General features: G+C 41.6%; 1 protein-coding gene across 1 annotated transcript in view; it reads right to left on the bottom strand.

The window, feature by feature from the left end:
- The window catches only part of cpe (carboxypeptidase E), an 89,036-nt gene that overhangs the window by 18,673 nt on the left and 48,195 nt on the right, over window positions 1-22,168 (bottom strand). Inside the window, exons 2-5 of the mRNA XM_059964862.1 lie at window positions 16,814-17,010; window positions 12,698-12,862; window positions 8,071-8,188; window positions 2,201-2,383 (exon numbers count right to left, since the gene is read on the bottom strand). Of these exons, the coding sequence (XP_059820845.1) occupies window positions 2,201-2,383; window positions 8,071-8,188; window positions 12,698-12,862; window positions 16,814-17,010 (663 nt within the window). The remainder of the gene's footprint in view (window positions 1-2,200; window positions 2,384-8,070; window positions 8,189-12,697; window positions 12,863-16,813; window positions 17,011-22,168) is intronic.

Genomic DNA, 22,168 nt, shown 5'->3' with positions numbered 1-22,168 from the left:
TTGTGAATGTTTACTCTTAAAGCACAAAAAGCTAGCCATTGAGAGATGAATGTTTCAACTAGGGAAACATATTTTGAAAGTGGATTACAGTCTGAAGCTAACCTCAATGTACTTGGCATGTAGCACACACAACAATTTGTGGCATACATTTCCAGGGAAGTGGAAGCTGTCCTCTTGATGAACTTGGCCAAATTCAGCCTTCAGCTAAGAGTATTAAACCATCTTAACCAGATACTTATCTAATTTTATATACATCTTCTGTCTCAGTTGCCTACTCAACAAAGTCACTACACTTGAAATAAAGTCAACAGCTGTGCAGTCCTTTGGGTGTGTTCTGGGAAAAGTGAAAGACATTGTATAAATTTTTCCTTCAGACAAAGACAAGATTTGGTTCTTCTATGACAGGGGTTCTTAACCTTTCTTATGCCATGAACTCCTTTAGCAGTCCTGTGAAGCTAATGAACCCCTTCTCAGAACAATGTATTTAAATATACAAAATGAAATACATAGGATTACAAAAGAAACCAATTATTCTGAAATATAATAATCAAAACTGTATTTCAGGACCCTGGTCAGACCCCACTTGGAGTACTCTCAGCTCTGGTCACCTCACTATAGAAAGGATGTGGAAACCATAGAAAGACTGCAGAAGAGATTTACAAAGATGCTCCCTGGATAGGGGGGCATGCCTTATGAGAATAGGTTGAGTAAACTTGACTTATACAAAAGTTGGAAGTGTTGTGGATAGTGTGGAGGGCTGTCAGAAGTTACAGCGGGACATTGATAGGATGCAAAACTGGGCTGAGAAGTGGCAGATGGAGTTCAACCCAGATAAGTGTGAGGTGGTTCATTTTGGTAGGTCAAATTTGATGGCAGAATATAGTATTAATGGAAAGACTCTTGGCAGTGTGGAGGATCAGAGGGATCCTGGGGTCTGAGTCCATTAGGCACACAAAGCTGCTGCGCTGGTTGACTGTGGTTAAGAAGACATACGGTGCATTGGCCTTCATCAATCACAGGATTGAGTTCGGGAGCCCAGAGGTAATGTTGCAGCTATATAGGAACCTTCTCAGACCCCACTTGGGAGTACTGTGCTCAGTTCTGGTCACCTCACTACAGGAAGGATGTGGAAACCATAGAAAGAGTGCAGAGGAGATTTACAAGGATGTTACCTGGATTGGGGAGCATGTCTTATGAGAATAGGTTGAGTGAACTCGGCCTTTTCTCCTTGGAGCGACGGAGGATGAGAGGTGACCTGATAGAGGTGTACAAGATAATGAGAGGCATTGATCGTGTGGATAGTCAGAGGCTTTTTCCCAGGGCTGAAATGGCTGCCACAAGAGGACACAGGTTTTAGGTGCTGGGGAGTAGGTACAGAGGAGATGTCAGGGGTAAGTTTTTTTTACGTAGAGTGGTGAGTGTGTGGAATGGGTTGCCAGCAAAGGTGGTGGAGGGGGAAATGATAGGGTCTTTTAAGAGACTCCTGGATAGGTACATGGAGCTTAGAAAAATAGAGGGCTATAGGTAACCCTAGGTAATTTCTGAAGTACATGTTCGGCACAGCTTTTTGGGCCAAAGGGCCTGTATTGTTCTGTAAGTTTTCTATGTTTATAAAATATTTTTAAAATAAAATAATTTAAGGAAATGTTAAATTTCAGTTAGCGGTTAGTGAAAATAAAGATGCAACTATTTTCCCATCCAAATTCACAGACTCCCCCCCCCCACCCAGAATCTGTCCACAACCACTCTCCACCCTCCACCCTGATGGCTCCACAAACCCTAGGGTAGAAACATAGAAAACTTACAGCACAATACAGGCCCTTTGGCCCACAAAGTTGTGCCGAACATGTCCCTGCCTTAGAAATTACTAGATTTCCCCATAGCCCTCTATTTTTCTAAGCTCCATGTACCCATCCAAAAGTCTCTTAAAAGACCCTATCGTGTCCGCCTCCACCACCGTTGCCGGCAGACCATTCCACACACTCACCACTCTCCGAGTAAAAAACTTAACCCTGACATCTCCTCTGTACCTACTCCCCAGCACCTTAAAACCTGTGTCCTCTTGTGGCAACCATTTCAGACCTGGGAAAAAGCCTCTGACTATCCACACGATCGATGCCTCTCATCATCTTGTACACCTCTATCAGGTTTATGCATTTTATAACAAGGGTGGATTGTTCATGGATAGATTTCCACTTACCCCCCGGAACACTGTACCAAGCTCCTCCATTTGTCGTTCCATCAATGAAGCTGGTGTCATCATCATTCTTGTGACATGGTTTTCTGTGAGGATTTGACATGACTGGATGCAAAGAAGCATAGGCTTCAGCCAGGCTTTTAAATATCTTATCATCTGGGCTGGCACTATATTCACGTGAAGAACCTGCCAAACAGAATGTATGTTGGAACAAACAAATACAAAGGGTTTTATTCGAAATTTAAATTTCACTATTGCAATCATTAACACTAATTTATAAAATGCAATTCAGATTGATCCCAGCTAGCCATTTCATTTTCACCCAACTTACTGCACAAATGAAAGGATGGGTTTGCCAGAAATCAGGAAATCCTGGCTGAGTATGGAGAAAAAAAATTACACTCACAATTTTGGGCCTTGGCCTTTATTAGTTTTGAAACAAAGTAATGAACAGTCATTAGTCTAAGACATCAACACAGTTTCTCTTTCCACAGATTAGAGAGTAGAGAGGTTATGTTGCAACTCTACAAATCTCTGGTGAGATCACACTTAGAGTGCTTAGTGTTCAGTTCTGGTTACCTCATTATAGGAAGGATGTGGAAGCTATGGAGAGGGTGCAGGGAGATTTACTAGAATGTTGCCTGGATTGGAGAACAAGTCTTATGAGGCAAGGTTAGCAGAGCTGGGACTTTTCCTTCTGGAGTGTAGAAGGATGAGAGGGGACTTGATAGAGGTCTACAAGATTATGAGAGGCATAGATAGGGTGGATAGTCAGTACCTGTTTCCCAGGGCACGAATAGCAAACACCAGAGGGCATATGTACAAAGTTCAGGGAGGGAAGTTTAGGGGAGACATCAGGGGTAAGCAGAGATAAGTTGTTGTTTTTTTTAAAACACAGAGGGTTGTGAGTGCCTGGAATGACTTGTTAGGGATGGTAGTGGAGGCTAAAACATTAGGGGTATTTAAGAGCCTCTTAGACAGGCACATGGATAAAAGAAAAATAGAGGGTTACTGGGTGGTGTGGGTTTAGTACTTCTTTTTTAAGGAATATATTGGTCGGCACAACATCGAGGGCCGAAGGGCCTGTACTGTGCTGTACTATTCTAGTGTCTAGTGTCTAGATTCTGCCTGACTTGTGGGTTAATTCTGGCATTCTCTGTTATTTCAGACGTCAAACATTTCCACATTTTACTTTTGCCAGACCACATTTCAAACTTTGGGTCAATTGGGTGAATCTGTACAAATCCCATGGCTGAATAAATTCCTGTTGCTTTTACACAATTCACCATGCCTGCAACATCACAAATGCCTTCAAAACAAATTTGAAGTCCAGGGAGCACTCCCTAGGTAGAAAAAAAAACTCGCACCGACTATAGAGGACAGCTGACACACAATACTGCAGAAGTTGGAATCTGCAAGGAAAAAAAATAAAATCTTGAAGAACTCGTATCAAAATGCAAATGGAACCACAAAGGCAAGGGATAGGGGATGAGAAAGGGAAAAGAAATGCAGGTATACAGACGATGGTCAGATGGAAGTTGGTGGGGTTAGGTAGCAAATCTTGGCAACAAAGAGAGAAGGGATGGAAAAAAGGGAGAGTGCACTTTGGTAGAAGGAACAGAGGGGGGTGTGGGTTACCAGGAAAAGTAAAATCCAATGTTCACAACATTTGGAAGTAGGTTACCCAAGGAACCTGAAACATTACAAATGATTTTGTGGAGTAACTCGGCGAATTGAGCAATATTGGTAGGAGGAAATAAACTGTTAATGTTTTGGGTCAAAACACTGCATCAGGAATGTATGGCCAGGAGCTGCTCTACCTGCAGAATGTTTGGTGCTTCAGATTCCAGCATCTGCAGCAGGTAGTGAAATGTCATTACATTGCCAACTGGTGTTCAATTCCTGTCGCTGTCCGTAGGGAGTTTCTACGTTGTCCCCATGACCGTGTGGGTTTCCTCCAAGTGCTCCAATTTCCTTCCTCAGTCCAAAGGTGGATGGGTCAGGGTTAGTACATTGTGTCAGAAAAATGGCGACCTTGAGGGTTGCCAGCTGCATATACAACACATCATTTGCATCAACAACGGTGTTGGTTGTTGATACAAATCACGCATTTCACTGTAAGTTTTTATGTTTCAATGTACATGAAACAAATAAAGCTAAATCTCTTTTTAAATTTGTGTTAGGCCAAACTATGGCCATCAACAGACAGGGCTGGACCATAACACAGAGAAGCTGAATTAGGCCATTTAGCCCATCAAGTCTGCTCTGTCATTCCATCATGGCTGATCTATTATCCCTCTCAATCCCATTCCCCTGCCTTCTGATGCCCTGATTAATCAAGAACCTATCAACCTCTGCTTTAATACACATGGCCTCCACAGCCGCCTGTGGCAATCAGTTCCACAGACCTGTTACCCTCTGGCTATAGGAATGCCTCATCTGTCTTCTAAATGGACAGCCCTCATATCCAAAGCTGTGCCTCTGGTCCTAGACTCATCCACAACAGAAAACATCCTCCCCACATCCACTCTATCTAGGCCATTCAATAATCAAAAAGTTTCAATAAGATCCCCCCTCATTCTTGTAAACTCTAGTGAGTACTGGCCCAAAGCTATCAAATGCGCCTAGTATAGAAGACATAGAAAACCTACGGCACAATACAGGCCCTTCAGCCCACAATGCTGTGCTGAACATGTACATACTTCAGAAATTACCTAGGGTTACCCATATCCCTCTATTTTCCTAAGCTCCATTTACCTATCCAAGAGTCTCTTAAAAGACCCTATCGAACATTTGCCACATTTCTTCCGCACATTTCCCTGAGATCATCTGTTCCCAATTTATGCTTCTGAGTTCCTGCCTGAAAGCCTCCTATTTCCCCATACTCAAATTAAATGCTTTCCTAACTTATCTGTTCCTATGCCTCTCCACTGCTATGGTAAAGGAGATAGAATTGTGATCACCATCTCCAAACTGCTTTCCCACTGAGAGATCTGACACCTGACCAGGTTCATTTCCCAATACCAGATCAAGTACAGCCTTTTGAAGGCTTATCTACATATTGTGTCAGGAAACCTTCCTGAACACACCTAACAAACTCCACCCCATCTAAACCCTTGCTCTAGGGAGATGCCAATCAATATTTGGGAAATTAAAATCTCCCACCATGACAATCCCGTTACTAGTACACCTTTTCAGAACGTCTCCCTATCTGCTCCTCAATGTCCCTGTTACTATTGGGTGGTCCATAAAAACTCCAAGTAGAGTTATTGACCCCTTCCTGTTCCTAACTTCTACCCACTGAGACTCTGTAGACAATCCCTCCATGACTTCCTCCTTTACTGCAGCCATTACACCGTCGCTGAACAATAGTGCCATGCCCCCACCTCTTTTGCCTCCTTCCCTGTCCTTTCTGAAACAGCTAAAGCCTGGCAGTCAGAGTTAACCATTCCTGCCCCTGAGCCACTCAAGTCTCTGTAAATGGCCACAACATCATAGCTCTCAGTATTGTTGCACTTTGTTCATGATGCTTCTTGCATTAAAATAGACACATCTCAAACCATCCCTTCTCTATCACCTGCCTATCCTCCCTCTCGCACTGTCTACAAGCTTTCCCTATTTGTGAGCCAACTGCCTCTTCTTCCATCTTAACCCTTTCATTTCTGGGATCATTCTCGTAAACCTCTCCAATGTCAGCACAACTTTTCTTAGATAAGGGGCCCAAATCTGCTCAAAACACTCCAAGTGCAGTCTAACCAATGCCTTATAATGCTTCAGCGTTACATCCTTGGCATGTAAAATCTTGTCCTCTCATGATAATGAATGCTAACATTTCATCTGCCTTCCTTAACACTGACTCAGTTTGCAAGTTAACCTTTAGGTAATCTTACACATGGACTCCCCAGTTCCCTTTCACCTCTGATTTTTTAATTTTCTCCCTCTTGAGAAATGCTTTTATTTATCTACCAAAGTGCACTTCTATATGCCCTTCCTTTGCCCTTTCTCTCAATCTGTTAAGTCCTGCTTCCTCAACAGTACTTGCCACTCCATCTGTCTTTGTATCATCTACAAACCTGGCCACAAAGCCATGATTCAGTCATCCAAATCAATGACATATAATGTGAAATTAAGCAATCCCAACATGAACCCCTGCTAGTCACTGGCTGCCAACCAGGAGAGGCTTCCTTCATTCCCACTCTCTGTCTCCTGCCATTCAGCCAATCTTCTATCCATGCCAGTATCTTTCCTGTAATACTTTGTTAAAGAGCCTCGTGTGCAGCACCTGGTCAAAGACCTTCTTTACCACCAAACACAACATCCAGCGATTCTCCTATGTCTATCCTGCCTGTTATTTCCTCAAAGAATTCCAACAGGTTTGTCAGGCAAGATTCACCCTTAAGGAATTGCCTTATTTTATCATGTTCCTCCAAAGACCCCAAAAACTCATCCTTAGTAATCCACTCCAATTTTTCCCAACCACGGATGTCAGGCTAACCGGTCTAGAATTTCCTTTCTTCTGCCTTCCTCCTTTCTTAAAGAGTGGAGTGAATCTGCAGTTTTTCTGTTCTCCAGAACCATTTCAGTATCTAGTGATTCTTGAAAGATCATTATCAATGCCTCCACAATCTCTTCAGCCACCTTTTTCAGAACCCTGGGGTACAGTCCATCTGGTCCAGCTGACTTACCAATCTTCATACGCTTCAGTTTCCCAAGCACCCTCTCTTTAGTAATAGGAACTGAGCTTCTGCCTCTGACACTCTCACATTTCTGACCTCCTGCTTCCACTGTGAAGACTAATGGACAATACTTGCAGGTTTGTGTGGGGATGGGAAGAGAAGTTGCTTCAAGATGTCAGGAAGCTCAAGATGGCACTGGAGACAGAGAGCAGGTTCACCTAGTGTACACTTTGCTTCATTGACGTCAAGAAGCCACAGCATTGAACACTGAGTGCAGGTGGTGTGCATGCATCTCTGTCTCGCCTGAAAGGTGGACCTGAACAGCTGACAGTGAAAGGAAATCGGGAGTCGATGCTGCGCGTAAAACTGGAGAAACAAGTTTTTGATGGTGTGTCTTTAATGCCTATGTTATAGACAAAATCAAAGGCCAGTCATGTGACCTCCTGTACATGCCACACTGCAAGGTTCACCAAAAGAGAAGAGGTCAACATTCTATTATGAGTTAGTAGTGTAGCCGAGGGTTACTAGGTGGCGTATATCATCGTTTTCATTGTCGGGCTTGGTGAAATACCTCTTGCCCAATATTTAATTCCATTATGGGTTTCCATTATTGGTTGCAAATGGGTAACTAGAGCTCCACAATTGATTTTATCTGTCTACAACAGTTTAAACAACTGTCCAGAAAAGCATATTAAAGATGTATTCATCAGTTACTTTGTGATTGCTTTTGCCAATATGATAAAATATTCTGTTTTTAAAACCATGAGTAAAGGTGTCATCAGGTGTGGACGTTCACTGAACCTTCCCATAATGCTTTTTAACATTAAACAGAAGTAGATATTTGAAAACGTTATTTCAAAAAACACAACTTTGACCAAATGAAAAACAAATTAAGTTATAGGTACTATAAAATTGTTTACACATCAACTTTATGTTTGGCCACAGAAGGAAATTTGTATTGAAGTAAATAATTATGCTGGAGCTTCCCCACACCCATAATGGGTGAGGTTACTTACTGCCCTATTAAACCACGATGGATTTTTGCCTCCGATCTTGTCTTTTTGTATCCACCATGTTCAGTCTTGAATCTGAACATAACAGTGCTAACCAAAAAGTAACACTGTGCCTGTACTTTGCTTTCATTTCATGATTAGTTTATGTATCAACTTTATTTTTTTTAACAGAGTTCATGCTTACCTGTTCGAGTCTCATCGTAAGGATAATTTGCTACAACATCACCACCGTGAAGATTTGCAGACAGCACAAATGGAATGTCCATGATCCAGTAAATTACAGCTTTTGTCTCAGGAGCAAGCTGCGGAAATAATACTTTCTCAGTATAATCATGCTTCAGACAATTGCAAAAGATCTTGACATGTAGAGTATGTTCATGCACACCATCAACTTGGACATGAAGACTTTTGTATCCAAGGCATTAACTACAGGAGTTTGGATTTGTTGCTCAAATATACTATTTCAATCAGTACCTGATTTTGGTTTTATTATTTCTTAACCCAGTGATTTCCTACTTGCAATTCCATTTATTTAGGTTCACAAAGCTGCCTGTTGCAAAAGGAAGCACAAACTGCTGGAGAAGCTCCATGGGTCAGGCAGAATCTGTGGAATTAGATGTATGTTCGAGACCCTGTACCATCCCTGATGGTATAGAGAGGGGAGAGCTGGTTCACCTGGTTCTATCTCTCGCCTACTAACCCCCATGTCTATCCCCTCCCTCACCTCTTTATCTCCCCTCTACTCCCTCAGTCCTGATGCAGGATCTTAAACTGAAACACCAGCCATCATCTCTGCCTCCATAGATGCTGCCCGACACTGGATTCCTCCAGTAGTGCTCCAGAATATAGGATCTGCAGAGTCTTATTCAAGATCCAAGATCACTTATTGTCACTCTTTAGTAAACAGTGTAAAGGAGAATGAAATGATTATTACTCTAGATCCAATACAGCATAAAGAAACATAATAAGCAGAAAGAACACAATGGGAAAAAAAGAAAAAACATAATAAATGTAAAATAAATTTAAAAACTACAGCACTGTTTCAGTGACACAGCAGGTTAGGCTGCTCTCCACTGCGCATCTGTAGAAGCTGGTAAGTAGTTATGTGCCCAGACCAGCTCACTTCAGCCTCGTCAGAAGGCAGTGGCTTTGGTAAGCTGTCTTTATTGTGGAGGATGTGTTCTGGAAGCAACAGATGTGCACCGTCAGGAGTCTGAAACTGGCTGCAGTTTCCACTTCGATTTGAAGAGGGGTGTGAGTGGTGAGTTGTGTTACACAATGTCGCCTGCCAAATTTTGACTACAACACTGCAAAATCTTTTCTTTATTTTGTTTTAAAAACACTTTTCAAATACATTTGTCAACCTTGTTCAGAAGCCACATTAGTCATTTCTGTACCATTCCAGTGTTCATAGAGGTGCAGAATAAATGCATCTGGAGTTTCAACAAAGTGCAAACACCCCACCTAGTGGATTTGTTGGAGTAGATTCAAATAGCTCCCTCGATAATATCACGTCAAACATTATCATAAAACTGCAGGACAAAGGCTATTTCCAGACATGTGCATTTATTAACAGTACAACTGCTTAATTTGTACGTCACACATTAATGGCCTGTATAGCCAAATCCAGAAATAAAGACAGTACATTATGTTCCATGAGCAAGTTACCACAATACAAACAGTAACCCACAGACACTTTCTCATCAAGCACGTTGCATTAGTTTTGACTTTCCCAACTGCTGCTCAGTAAGTGCAGCAAATTAACTTTCGTAAACCCACTGGGTGCACACCGATTGGCAGAAGCACATGTGAGAGCAATCTTAAAACCAGCCTACAATGCCACTGATGGAAGGCCCAGTTTGCACAGAAGGAGCAGAACAGATTGCCATGTTGTCTGGTTATTACAAACAATATCCAAGCAACCCCAAGACTGTAAATAACCCAAAATCTACCACAAGACTGTTTGTGGTTACTTAGAATAGTTGAACAGTAGTTTTGTGTTCATCATATTCATTCTGGATGAACCAATGAAAGGTCTGTTTGAAAGGATTATAGACAACATGAACATCCATAGAGCGATCAATTAGACAACATGAATAGACAGAAAAGTGATTTATACTAGCAGAGGGAACAGTCCATCATGTGGCAAAATTCCTTCACTGAATAAGTCAAGGCACATTTACAAGCTGCAGGACTACCATTAGACTAGCAAGAGTTGTTCATTGAAAAGACAAATATAAATTTAGGATGTAAAAAGATAAACTGCTGGAGGAAGTCAAAGGGTCAAGCAATATCTGTGGAGGCAGAGGGATGGCTGATCAGGACTGAGGGAGTAAAGAGGGGTGTAGGGAAAAGACGGCCTGTATAAAAGGCGTGAGGCAGGAATTGCCAAACAGTAAGTAGAAACCAGTGAGGAGAGAGATAACGTGCAGATGGACCCTGGTGGAGGAAGGGGTGGGTGACGTTAACAGACAAATGGCGGGTGACAGTTAGAGATAGATAGGAATGCAGAAAAAAGGGGCAATGGAACCAAGTGGAGGGGGGAGGGGGGTGGAAGTAGAGACAGGAGCTGGAAAGTGATAAGTGGAGAGACAGAGGCTGCAGATACCGGAATCTGATGAGGAAAGTGATAGATACCAGTTGGCATAGAGTCTGTTTCACGTAAGGGAGGGATGACTGGTAGACAGAACCATTTGATAAATATATTATGAATATTATCAAATACCAAAGGTCCACAATTCTGATTTCATCAGATACATCTTATAACAGCTCTTCCAAATCACCACCCATTGGAGTGATCCTGAAAATGTCATTAATCCTGTCCAGTTTTAGGCACTGGAGAAAGATTGAAACCATGGAGCAGATATCATTGGGGTTTCAGCACAAATTTTTCTGAATTTTGAACACTTCACTCAGATCCCATCTTCATTTAAAGAGTCTTATTTTCTTCGGGTTCTGCTCTGAACTAAAGCCAAGTATCATATTTGGTATTTATCTTGGCAGACACAAGAACTGAAGAAGTTCATTTTTCTAAGTGAAGCTTAATCAAGGATTCATACAAGTTTAACATTATCAGTTTGTCCTCATAATCTATGCCTCAATTTCTAGCAGAATGATGATTATTTGATTAATAAGCATAAATTCCAGTTTCCTCATTTTTACCAGTCCTTGGATAAACTCGCCCTTGACAGAGGTTACTTTAGGTGGGGATTGAGAACTGTTGTACTATCCAAGCTGAGAGCCAAGTGTTGGGGGAGCTACATGCCGGTCATCGAGGCATGGTCAAAGTGAAAGTGTTAGTTCAAAGCTTTGTCTGGAGGCCTGGGATAGATCAGCAGATTGCCATGCACTGTTCAGAGTGTCAACATGTCAGAACCGCTTCCTGCAGTCCCAGAGTCAACTCCTACAACCACCATGGAGAGGGCCTCAGAACCTGAGATTGTTTCACAGCGATGCAGAGTGACCTCCCTCCACCAACCTTGTCAGGAAAGACAATATCCCAAAAGAGTAAGAAATTCTTCTCAGCGATCAAGTCTTCAGGCATGAATAGAAGAATTTATATGTTACAATGTTGTAGATGTCTATATAGTAGTTGTATTACATAGTAGACTGTGTATTGAGATGCATTCCATATTGAGTTGAAGTTTACAGCAAAGCAGGAAGGAGTGTTTGTATGTAATATTTGAGTAATGTTGTAAATATGTTATTTGATTCTGCATTCTTTGCTGTTTACAAATTATACGTACATTACAGATTATATGTACAAGTACATCATTACACTACATCATAATATTAGAGTGCCTCACTAAAGTAAAACAAAGTAGACACAATTTCCAGGCTCCCGTGGTTTTCTTTCAATTAGTTTTTTGAGTTACAAGACACCTATAGGTTCCACTATTGACAGTTCCAATCCCCACCTACCCCTCCCCAGAGTGACAGGGTCCTTTCACTTCAGCTCTTATAATGGGTGTCATAGTCTGTGCATTAAAGTGCCAGAAGGCCAAGCTAAAGCTATTGAAGCCAAGATAAATATTACTGACTGAGGATAAAAGAGGACTATTGATCCTTACCAGCTTGAGAAGCACCAGGCCACACTAGAACTTAATGAAACAATATATTCCGAAGGATGAAGGGGTATCTCATTGAAACCTTTCAAATGTTGAAAGGCCTAGACAGACTAGATATGGAAAGGATGTTTCCAATGGTGGGAGAGTCTAGGACAAGAGGGCACAGCCTCAGGTGCCGTTTCAAAACAGAGATGCAGAGAAACTTCTTTAGCCAAAGGGTGGGGAATTTATGTAATTTGTTGCCACATGCAGCTATGGAGGCCAGGTCATTGGGTGTATTTAAGGCAGAGATTAATAGATTCTTGATTGGACATGGCATCAAAGGTTACAGGGAGAAGGTTGGGAACTGGAGGAGAAAGAAAAGGATCAGCCATGATTGAACAAAGGAGCATTCTTGATGGGCCAAATGGCCTAATTCTGCTCCTACGTCTTAGAGAACTCTCAATTTCAGGGCAAGGCTAAAATACTTGCAAGAGAATACTTCTCAAAAACACATGTCCAAATAGGTAGAAGAAACACAAGCCAGAATGGATCAGGCAAATACAAACTTGTATGCTGTTTTCCTGAAAGTAATGACCAGGCTCCAGTGGTCTACAAGTTCAGAAACTGAGCTGGTCACAAGTGACACCTGGTCATGAGCTGCTTTTGGAGTTATTAGATCTATTTTGCCTGTGAACAGTGTGCAGTTACTCAGTAACAGAAAATTATACTGTTTTGTCTCGGGGATCTGTCGGTAAGCCCTACCTTTGTGTTTCTGTCCACAGAAAGCTTCATATTTTTCAGAAGATGGTTGTTGGGTCCTCCTTCCTGTTCATAAATGTAAACTATCCGGTCAAGATCAGGGAAATTTCTGTTGAGGTCTATCCCTTGCGCATTACTGCGGCCCACATACCAGTCCTTCGCATCCGTCTGGAAGAGAAAAGCAGGGGTAAACAACACAAGACTACAAATACAACAAGACATTGGAACAGCACTAGGCTATCAGACCATCAAGCCTGCTCTGCCTTTTCATCACAGCTGATTTATTGTCCCTCTCATTCCCTTTCTCCCGCCTTTTCTCCGTAACCTTTGACGTCCTTACTAATCAAGACTTATCGACCTCTGCTTTAAATACACCCAAAGACTTGGCCTCTACAGCCATCTGTTGCAATGAATTCCACAGAGTCACCACCCTCTAGCCAAAGAAATTCCTCATCTCTGTTCTAAAGAGGCATCCTTCTATTCTGTGGCTGTGCCCTCTGGTACTCAACTACCCCACATTCACTCGATCTAGGTTTTTAAATATTCAATAGATTTCAGTGAGATTCCTGCCCCCTCCCCCCCAATCTTCTGAACTCCAGTGAGTACAGGTCAAGAGCCATCAAATACATTAACTCTTTCATTCCCAGGATCACTCTCATGAAGCACTGCTGAAACCTCTCCAATGTCAGCACATCCTTTCTTAGATAAGGGGCTTAGATCACAATACCCTATGTGTAGCCAAACAATGCCATATATAGCTTCATCATCACATCCTTGCTTTCATATTTCATTCCTCTTGAAATGAACGTTAACATTGCATTTGCCTTCCTCACCTCTGACTCAACCTGCAAGCTAACCTTTGGGGAATCCTGCATGAGGTCTCCCCAGCCCCTTTGCACCTGTGATTTCTGAATTTGCTCCCCATTTAGAAAGCAGTCTGCACCTTCTACCAAAGTACATGACCATACACTTCCCTACAATCACTGTACATGAGCAAAGGGCTATGGTAACAACAGCAAGGCAGGTTTGCCCAGTTGTCCAAAAAGCAATAGGACAAGATCAACAAATTTTATGACGTATTCCAATGATATTAAACCAGGTTCTGATTCTAAATAAGAAGAAATTTTCTCAAAGAATACATTATAAACCTAAATTAGAAGCAACCATATGTTACTAGAAAGAATTGGAGCTTAAAAGACAACTTAGCCATTCCACTGTACTAAAATTAGACTGGAGGAGGCAAGACCACAAGACCATAAGACATAGGAGCAGAATTAGGCCATCTGACCCATCGAGTCTACTCCACCAGTCAATCATGGCTGATCCTTTCTTTCTATCTCCTCAACCCCAGTTCCCGGCCTTCTCCCCATAACCTTTGATGCCATGTCTAATCGAGAATCCATCAATCCCTGCCTTAAATACACAAGCTTGAAACTACTCTAGGATTTTGGATTTGTTAAATTTTTTTGCCACATTGCATCATGCATTTACAGCTACCTGATGTGCGCGCGCACACACACACACACACACACACACACACACACACACACACACTTGAATGATTAAGAATCAAAGTCATATGACATAGAAACAGGCCCTTCAATCAGCACATCCATACTGCCCATTGTACCAATCTCCAACTAATCACATTAGTCCTATTTACCTGCCTTTGGTCAGATCTCATAGATAGGAAGGTATTTGGATTTATATTTCTCATTACAACCAGTATCTCAAAGCAGTCTACACAATAAGCTCCCATGTTGATAAGAGGCAATAATTACTGACAGTGTATCTATTAATAAAGAGTCAAATATCCTCCCATTCCAATGTATCATTGATGTCTTCGGTCTATGGTTTGAACTCTGTAATTCAAGTTTTGTGTTTCTGGTCACTCCTTTGTTGCTATTTTTGTGCAATTTTGATTGAGGCAGACCAGTTCAGTGTCCTGTAGATCTACAACGCTGAACTGAGCAGGACTCAGCTTGGACTCTAGATAATCCTGTGGTCTGGTGTTTATATTCTGCTTTTTGCCCGCTTTTTTTGTCATTTGCATGATTTGTTCCTTTTTTTTGCACTTCGGGTGTTTGATTTTATTTAATGGTTTTCTGTGTTTCATGGCTGTCTGTGGGAAGACAAATCTCTGGGCTAAGTGTACTTTGAATCTTCGTATTTTACTAGATTATATTTTTCTGTCCACAAGATGGTGCTAGAATCCAATCTGACACAAGGACATTTGCAGAGTGCTGCCTGACCTGCATTTTGAGTAAGCTGCAGGATTTTAATTGCCTGTTTGGCTTATTGAAGTGAATGTGGACAACTGGCAATGCTGATTTGCTAGTTCTTTCCACATGCCTCACATCTACTCCGGAGTAAAGTGATAGCCAAAGAGTTGCAGATGCTGGAAATCTGAAACAAAAAGAAAATTCTGGAAACACTCAGCAGATCAGGCAACATCTGTAGAAACAGGAACCGTGTTAACATTTAGGCAACGTCTGTCAATGGAACTTCAATCAAAAATATAAACTTCATTTCACTTTCCACAGTGGATCATTGATATGCTAAGTGTTTCCAGCATTTTTTGCTTTGACTCAGGGAAAATGCTATTCTTTATGATGCCAACCTTGCCACATGAGGTCAAGAATGTCCAGGTAATACTAAGTTCTCTCTGCACTTTCACATAACACACACACACACACACACACAATGGCTTGTGGAATTGTTGCATTCCAGTTCCAGCGAGCTGAGTTCAAGCTGATCTTTTATGCTGTCTAAATCACTCCGATCTCGTAGATTAGAGATACAATCTATGGTCAGCAGAGGCAATAGAATGGGATTTATGTAAATGGACACTTGATAACTGGTGGAAAACTAGCTGCACTAATTTATGCTGTATAAGTCATGACAAACCAGAGATCCACACACAAGCATGCACGCTATGCTTGGGCAGTCAGATCTTGTGCCTCCAGACGTGGAACAGGACTATTTACAGCAGTGGAGCTGTTCCCACAGCAGCACAATGTTAGTTTCTACAACACTACAATGGGTCAGCAAGGCTTCTCTTTTTAGCTTCTCAATCTTTTCAATGGCAATTAGGACTGAACATTAAAAACTGACTTCCCACCCATGCTAGCCTCCTTCAAGAGATTACAGATAAGAGAGTTTGGAAATGCAGGGAGAGAGCTCCATTAATGGTATCACTCTGCCTGTTACTCATCTTTAAGCACAGAGTACAAGAATCACATAAAACAAAGATTATATACACAATCAATATTAAGAATATTGAGGTTGACATGTTGCCCCTGCAGGTACAGATAGTTATTTTTTTCCTTTCCAGCCTGTCAGGCCACACTGTCCAGCAACCCCAATTTAACCCCAGCCTAATCACAGGACACTTTTCAGTGACCAATTAACCTACCAACCAGTACATCTTTCAACTGTGGGAGGAAACCCACATGGTCACCAAGAAAAACACACATCCTCATTACAGACAGCAGTGAGAATTGAATCTGGGTCTCTGCCCACTACACCCCCAATCTTGGTGTCATTTGCAAATTTGATGATCCAGTTAGCCACATTATCATCCAGGCCATTGACACAGATGACAGACAACAAAGGACCCACATTCTGTCTATGATGAGTTGTTGATTTCAGACTAGTGGTTCTACACCTGTCATTGCCATTTCTGGTCTGGGTTGCAAAGGCTCTTCTTAGATCTCTGCTAGCAAATGAAAATGACCAACCTTGGCAGTGACAACATGCACATTCGAATAGCTTGTTTAATGTTACTGTGTAAACTTGCACACGGTGAAAGAAATATTGCTGAACTCCAGTTCAGTTTGCTGTCATTGATTCTAGTATGGTTATTATTCTAGGGATTTATTGAGTATACTCACAAGAAAATGTATCTCAGGATTGTATGTTGTGACATACATGTACTTTGATAATATATTCACTTTGAACTGCAGTTTGACAATGCTTTCAGCAGAGTGAAAAGAAATATTTTTTGGTATCAGATGCACTTTCAACATTGCTTCAAACCTGAATGCTTCCAAACCAGGTTATCTCAGTTTTACTAGAAACACTGAGACAGAGGAGCCAGTATCTCAGGCCTTGAGTTACCTGTGAATATGCCTTCTCAAACCCGTCAGGATTCATGGAGGGCATGATGTGAATCCGCGTGCTGTGAATCAGTCTGACAATGGTTTCATTTCCTTTCTGGTACTCGTTGCACAGATACTGAGCCAAGAAGACAAGCAGCTCTCTTCCCACCGCCTCGTTCCCATGCATGTTGCCAACGTATTTAAATTCCGGCTCTCCTGCAAGGCAGACAAGGTGCATGAGCATTTTATAAAAGACCTGTGGCCCTCGGGCACTTGAGAACCATTTGCAATTTTACAAAGGGAAAATGAAGTACAGGAGCATCACTTTTACCCCTCACTTTGCCTGAACTTCAGGCAACAGGACAGATAAAACAACTAGCTCACTCAATGTCAGTCTAAGTGATGCTCAGAAACAAGTGAGCTCACCCCACTGTAAACGGCTGCTTAAAACAGCCCGAGGTAGACAGAGATGTGGCAAAGAACTGTGACGAATTCATTCATCTACCCTCAGCGACACATTTTGCTAATAGAGACTGAGCGATAAATTCTCAAATACTTATTATCAAGTATTTAATGATAATACTGGGGTAATGATGGGGTAAAACCAGAGCCAAAAATGAAGTAACAGATTTACTTTCAAAGAAAAGAAGAAATAAAAATCTCTTTGAAAATGTTTCAAAATACTACATATGCTGCCATCTGTGATTAACAGGGAAGTCAAATGGTCTTCACCAGTAACGTGAAATTGATGCCAGTAAAGACCCTCACCACCCAGGCCATGCTCTTCTCTCACTGCTGCCATCAGGTAGAAGGTACCAGAACCTCAGGGCTCGCACCACCAGGTTCATGAATAATTACTACCCCTCAACCATCAGGTTCTTGAACTAAAGAGGATAACTACACTCACTTGCCCATCCATTGAAATGATCTCACTTTAAGAACTCCATCTCATTATCTCATATTCTCATTATTTATTGTCATTAATATACATTTGTAATATACATAAATGATCTGGATGATGGGGTGGTAAATTGGATTAGTAAGTATGCCGATGATACTAAGGTAGGAGGTGTTGTGGATAATGAGGTGGGTTTTCAAAGCTTGCAGGGAGATTTATGCCGGTTAGAAGAATGGGCTGAACGTTGGCAGATGGAGTTTAATGCTGAGAAGTGTGAGGTTCTACATTTTGGCAGGAATAATCCAAATAGAACATACAGGGTAAATGGTAGGGCATTGAGGAATGCAGTGGAACAGAGAGATCTAGGAATAACAGTGCATAGTTCCCTGAAGGTGGAGTCTCATGTAGATAGGGTGGTGAAGAAGGCTTTTGGAACACTGGCCTTTATAAATCAAAGCATTGAGTACAGAAGTTGGGATGTAATGTTAAAATTGTACAAATTTGTAAGGCCAAATTTGGAATATTGTGTACAGTTCTGGTCACCGAATTATAGGAAAGATATCAATAAATTAGAGAGAGTGCAGAGACGATTTACTAGGATGTTACCTGGGTTTCAGCACTTAAGTTACAGAGAAAGATTGAACAAGTTAGGTCTCTATTCATTGGAGCATAGAAGGTTGAGGGGGAATTTGATCCAGGTATTTAAAATTCTGAGAGGGATAGATAGAGTTGACGTGAAAAGGCTGTTTCCATTGAGAGTAGGGGAGATTCAAATGAGAGGACATGATTTGAGAGTTGGGGGCAGAAGTTTAAGGGAAACACGAGGGGGTATTTCTTTACTCAGAGAGTGATAGCTGTGTGGAATGAGCTTCCTGTAGAAGTAGTAGAGGCCAGTTCAGTTGTGTCATTTAAGGTAAAATTGGATAGGTATATGGACAGGAAAGGAGTAGAGGGTTATGGGCTGAGTGCGGGTAGGTGGGACTAGGTGAGATTAAGAGTTCGGCACGGACTAGGAGGGCCGAGATGGCCTGTTTCCGTGCTGTGATTGTTATATGTTATATACATTATTTATTTATATTTGCATAGTCTGTCGTCTTCTACAGTCTAGTTGGTTCTTAAGATTGTCGTAGCTGGGGGTGGTAGCGGGGATAAGCTCCCACTACCTATAAAGTGCTCCAAATGGTGTGTGACAGCCTCTGACAACCAAGTCGAACTCTCGGCCTTCACGTGTGGCTTGGTTACTAGGCCTGGTGGAACTGTTTCTACTGACATGAAAAATGGAAAAGGCGGACCATTGGAGCCTCAAAACCAGGTGCTTCGGGCAGGTAGAGTTCATCAGCCTTCAGGCAGCCCATCTCGGAGAAGGAAAACTCTGATTTTAAACCTCCGCTGCCTCTCAGCTTTAGGAGTAAACCCCGAGGAAGAAATCTGGAGCCGGGGTCTCTAATACAGTTTGATGTTACTTACAACCTCACTCTGGCAACCTCTGCAACGACACTGAATCGACGCTTGCCGTTCCCTTGGATACATCAGTGATGCAGAGAGGGGGAACCCACTGCATAGGCAACAGACGGTTCTTCAAATCTTCCCACCCAGGCTTGCACCCTGGAGAGGACACAGTCCACAAGAGGCACAAGTCCATGACCCCCTGGGATTGATGGCTACCTACTACTACACTCTGGTTGATCTTTCATTGATCCTGTTACAGTTACTATTCTATAGATTTGCTGAGTATACCCGCAGGAAATGAATCTCAGGGTTGTACCTGGTGACAAAGATGAACTCTGATAGTAAAAAGTTACTTTCTGAACTTTTTTTGACAGCCAGTTTAACCTCAATGGAAAAGTGACAAGGTAGAAACCAAGTTGCTACAGATCCACCACACCAAGACCTTATGCTCATTTATCCAGTAGATGTAAGCAGCACAGAATAACAGAATCAATACAAGCCAACAGCTAGCAGAAGAAGGCACAGTTTTAAGTAGGTACAGAGGAGATGTCAGGGGGTACTTTTTTTTTAAAAAATGCAGAGTGGTCAGTGTGTGGATTGGGCTGCTGGTTGCCGTTGGTGGAGACGGATACGATAGGGTCTTTTAAGAGACTCTTGGATAGATACACGGAACTTAGAAAAATAGAAGGCTATGGGTAACCCTAGGTAATTTCTAAAGTAAAGGCATGTTCGGCACAGCTTTGTGGGCTAAAGGACCTGTATTGTGCTATAGGTTTTCTATGTTTCTAAAAACAGTCATCTTAAAACAATGTAATTTATAAATTTATGAAGAACTTCACAGTTTTAAAAACGTTTACTTCAGATGAAGCCGCAAATATATACTCTAAAAAAAAATTATAAATTAACAAGTCACAATACTGGAAAACAATTTTCACCCAAATGCATCTTGACCTGGCCAGAGAAATTATGAAGCTCTATCCAATCTGTTCAACACAAAGCTTCCCTTTCCTTCTCTGGATTTAGATACCACATCTAAATTCATGCTGCTGCTTTCAGTCTTGCTGTTCTTTTTGTCACCTCTCCAAGTGAGAATTTGTCAGCTGAAAGCATTTGGTAACAACTTCCCTATAAAAAGACATTGAAGTTTGCCAATTAGTTTTACTTAAAAGCTTTCAGACAGAACTGGCTTTCATTGCACTGGAACTCCATTGTAAACCCTGCCAACACACCACGCCATCCCATCGCCAACAAATACCCTTCTGTAGCTTTATAAATCTCACTCTTGTGATGTGTATTTTTGTTTGCAACTTAAGTTCTAAAGTGAATTCAAGTAAAGGAAGGAAAATCAATTCACACTGTGCTTCAGTATGAACATTGCCCTGACTAAAGGGACACACAGATTATCTCAAAGAACTTATTTTTAATGTTAATTTAGAAACCAAGATGAAAGTATAAAATGGCTTACTATTTTTCTTAACTATTAAGAATGGAATCCTTCCTTTGAACCGCATATCTACATGGGGCAGGGATGAAGCTGTATCCGTTCTGTGTTATCTAACAGAACGTCTCATGTCTTAGTGTTTGAAGCAGAGTTGATGTACACTCTGTGCAGTTTTTAAACCAGTATTAAAAGTGTTTCACAGTTTCCGTCATTCAAGCGGATTCTCCTAAAGTAATGATCATAGTTATGGATATTAACACCACATTGTATTCCTCATCAGCTACTTTACCTACCAATCCCTTATTTCACCTCCTTGCACCCACATCTGCCCTATCATTTACATCTGCATTTTGAAACTTCAAACTGGCTGTTCTTCCGTTACTGTTGTTAAATTATTGGAAATACTTAATACATCAGGCAGCGTCTGTGGAGCAACTCTCTGTCTCTTTCCTCTAGTCTCATTCATCTTCCATTATTTACATCATCCCCAGAGAGAGTTCATTCCTTCCCTACTCTCCCTTAAATAGCGCCTGCACCAGCATCATTCACATCTTAGAGACGTTACCTTTGTTGTCTCCACATCTCCCTCTTCTCAGCTATTTAAAGATTGCCTAATGTCCAACATTCCCTAGCTCTGATGTTGAGCACTGACCTGGAACAGTTTTTCTCTCTCCACAGAGCTTGACCAGTGTTTTTGTGTTTGTTTTTATGACTTGGAAAGCTTGATATGATGGAAGGGATTCACAATGAAAGATGATTATTGTTGCTGTCATTATCAGTGTTAGTGTGTTATGCTATGCCTCTTCGTAATGTTCTGCAAGGAACATTCTGCTCTGGTCATCGAGTTATAGGAAAGATGTCAACAAAATAGAGAGAATACAGAGAAGATTTACTAGGATGTTACCTGGGTTTCAGCACCTAAGTTACAGAGAAAGGTTGAACAAGTTAGGTCTTTATTCTTTGGAGCATAGAAGGTTGAGGGGGTACTTGATAGAGGTATTTAAAATTATGAGAAGGGTAGATAGAGTTGACGTGGATAGGCTTTTTCCATTGAGAGTAGGGGAGATTCAAACAAGAGGACATGAGTTGAGAGTTAGCGGGCAAAAGTTTAGGGGTAACACGAGGGGGAATTTCTTTACGCAGAGAGTGTTAGCTGTGTGGAACGAGCTTCCAGTAGAAGTGGTAGAGGCAGGTTCGATATTGTCATTTAAAGTAAAATTGGATAGGTATATGGGCAGGAAAGGAATGGAGGGTTATGGGTTGAGTGCAGGTTGGTGGGACTAGGTGAGAGTAAACATTTGGCACCGACTAGAAAGGCTGAGATGGCCTGTTTCCATGCTTAGTTATATGGTTATATAGGAAGCTAGATGCCTTATTCAGACTTCCTGTGGATTATCTGTGTGGGAGTGGTACCTGTGCTTATACAGATCGAGGAAGTATCATAGTTGATCGGACACCTCACTGTCTCATGCAGATTTCGTACAATAACAGAACCTGTGCTGTCTTTGTGTTGGCATAGTATTGCTCAAAAGAGTAAAATGTAGCATCAGTTTCTTGTTATTTTTATAACTATATTTCTTTCTGAC

The sequence above is a fragment of the Hypanus sabinus genome, chromosome 3 (assembly GCF_030144855.1).
Source record: "Hypanus sabinus isolate sHypSab1 chromosome 3, sHypSab1.hap1, whole genome shotgun sequence".
Lineage (NCBI taxonomy): Eukaryota > Metazoa > Chordata > Chondrichthyes > Myliobatiformes > Dasyatidae > Hypanus > Hypanus sabinus.
The sequence above is the reverse complement of the archived record's forward strand: the minus strand, read 5'-3'. Positions and strand labels throughout refer to the sequence as shown.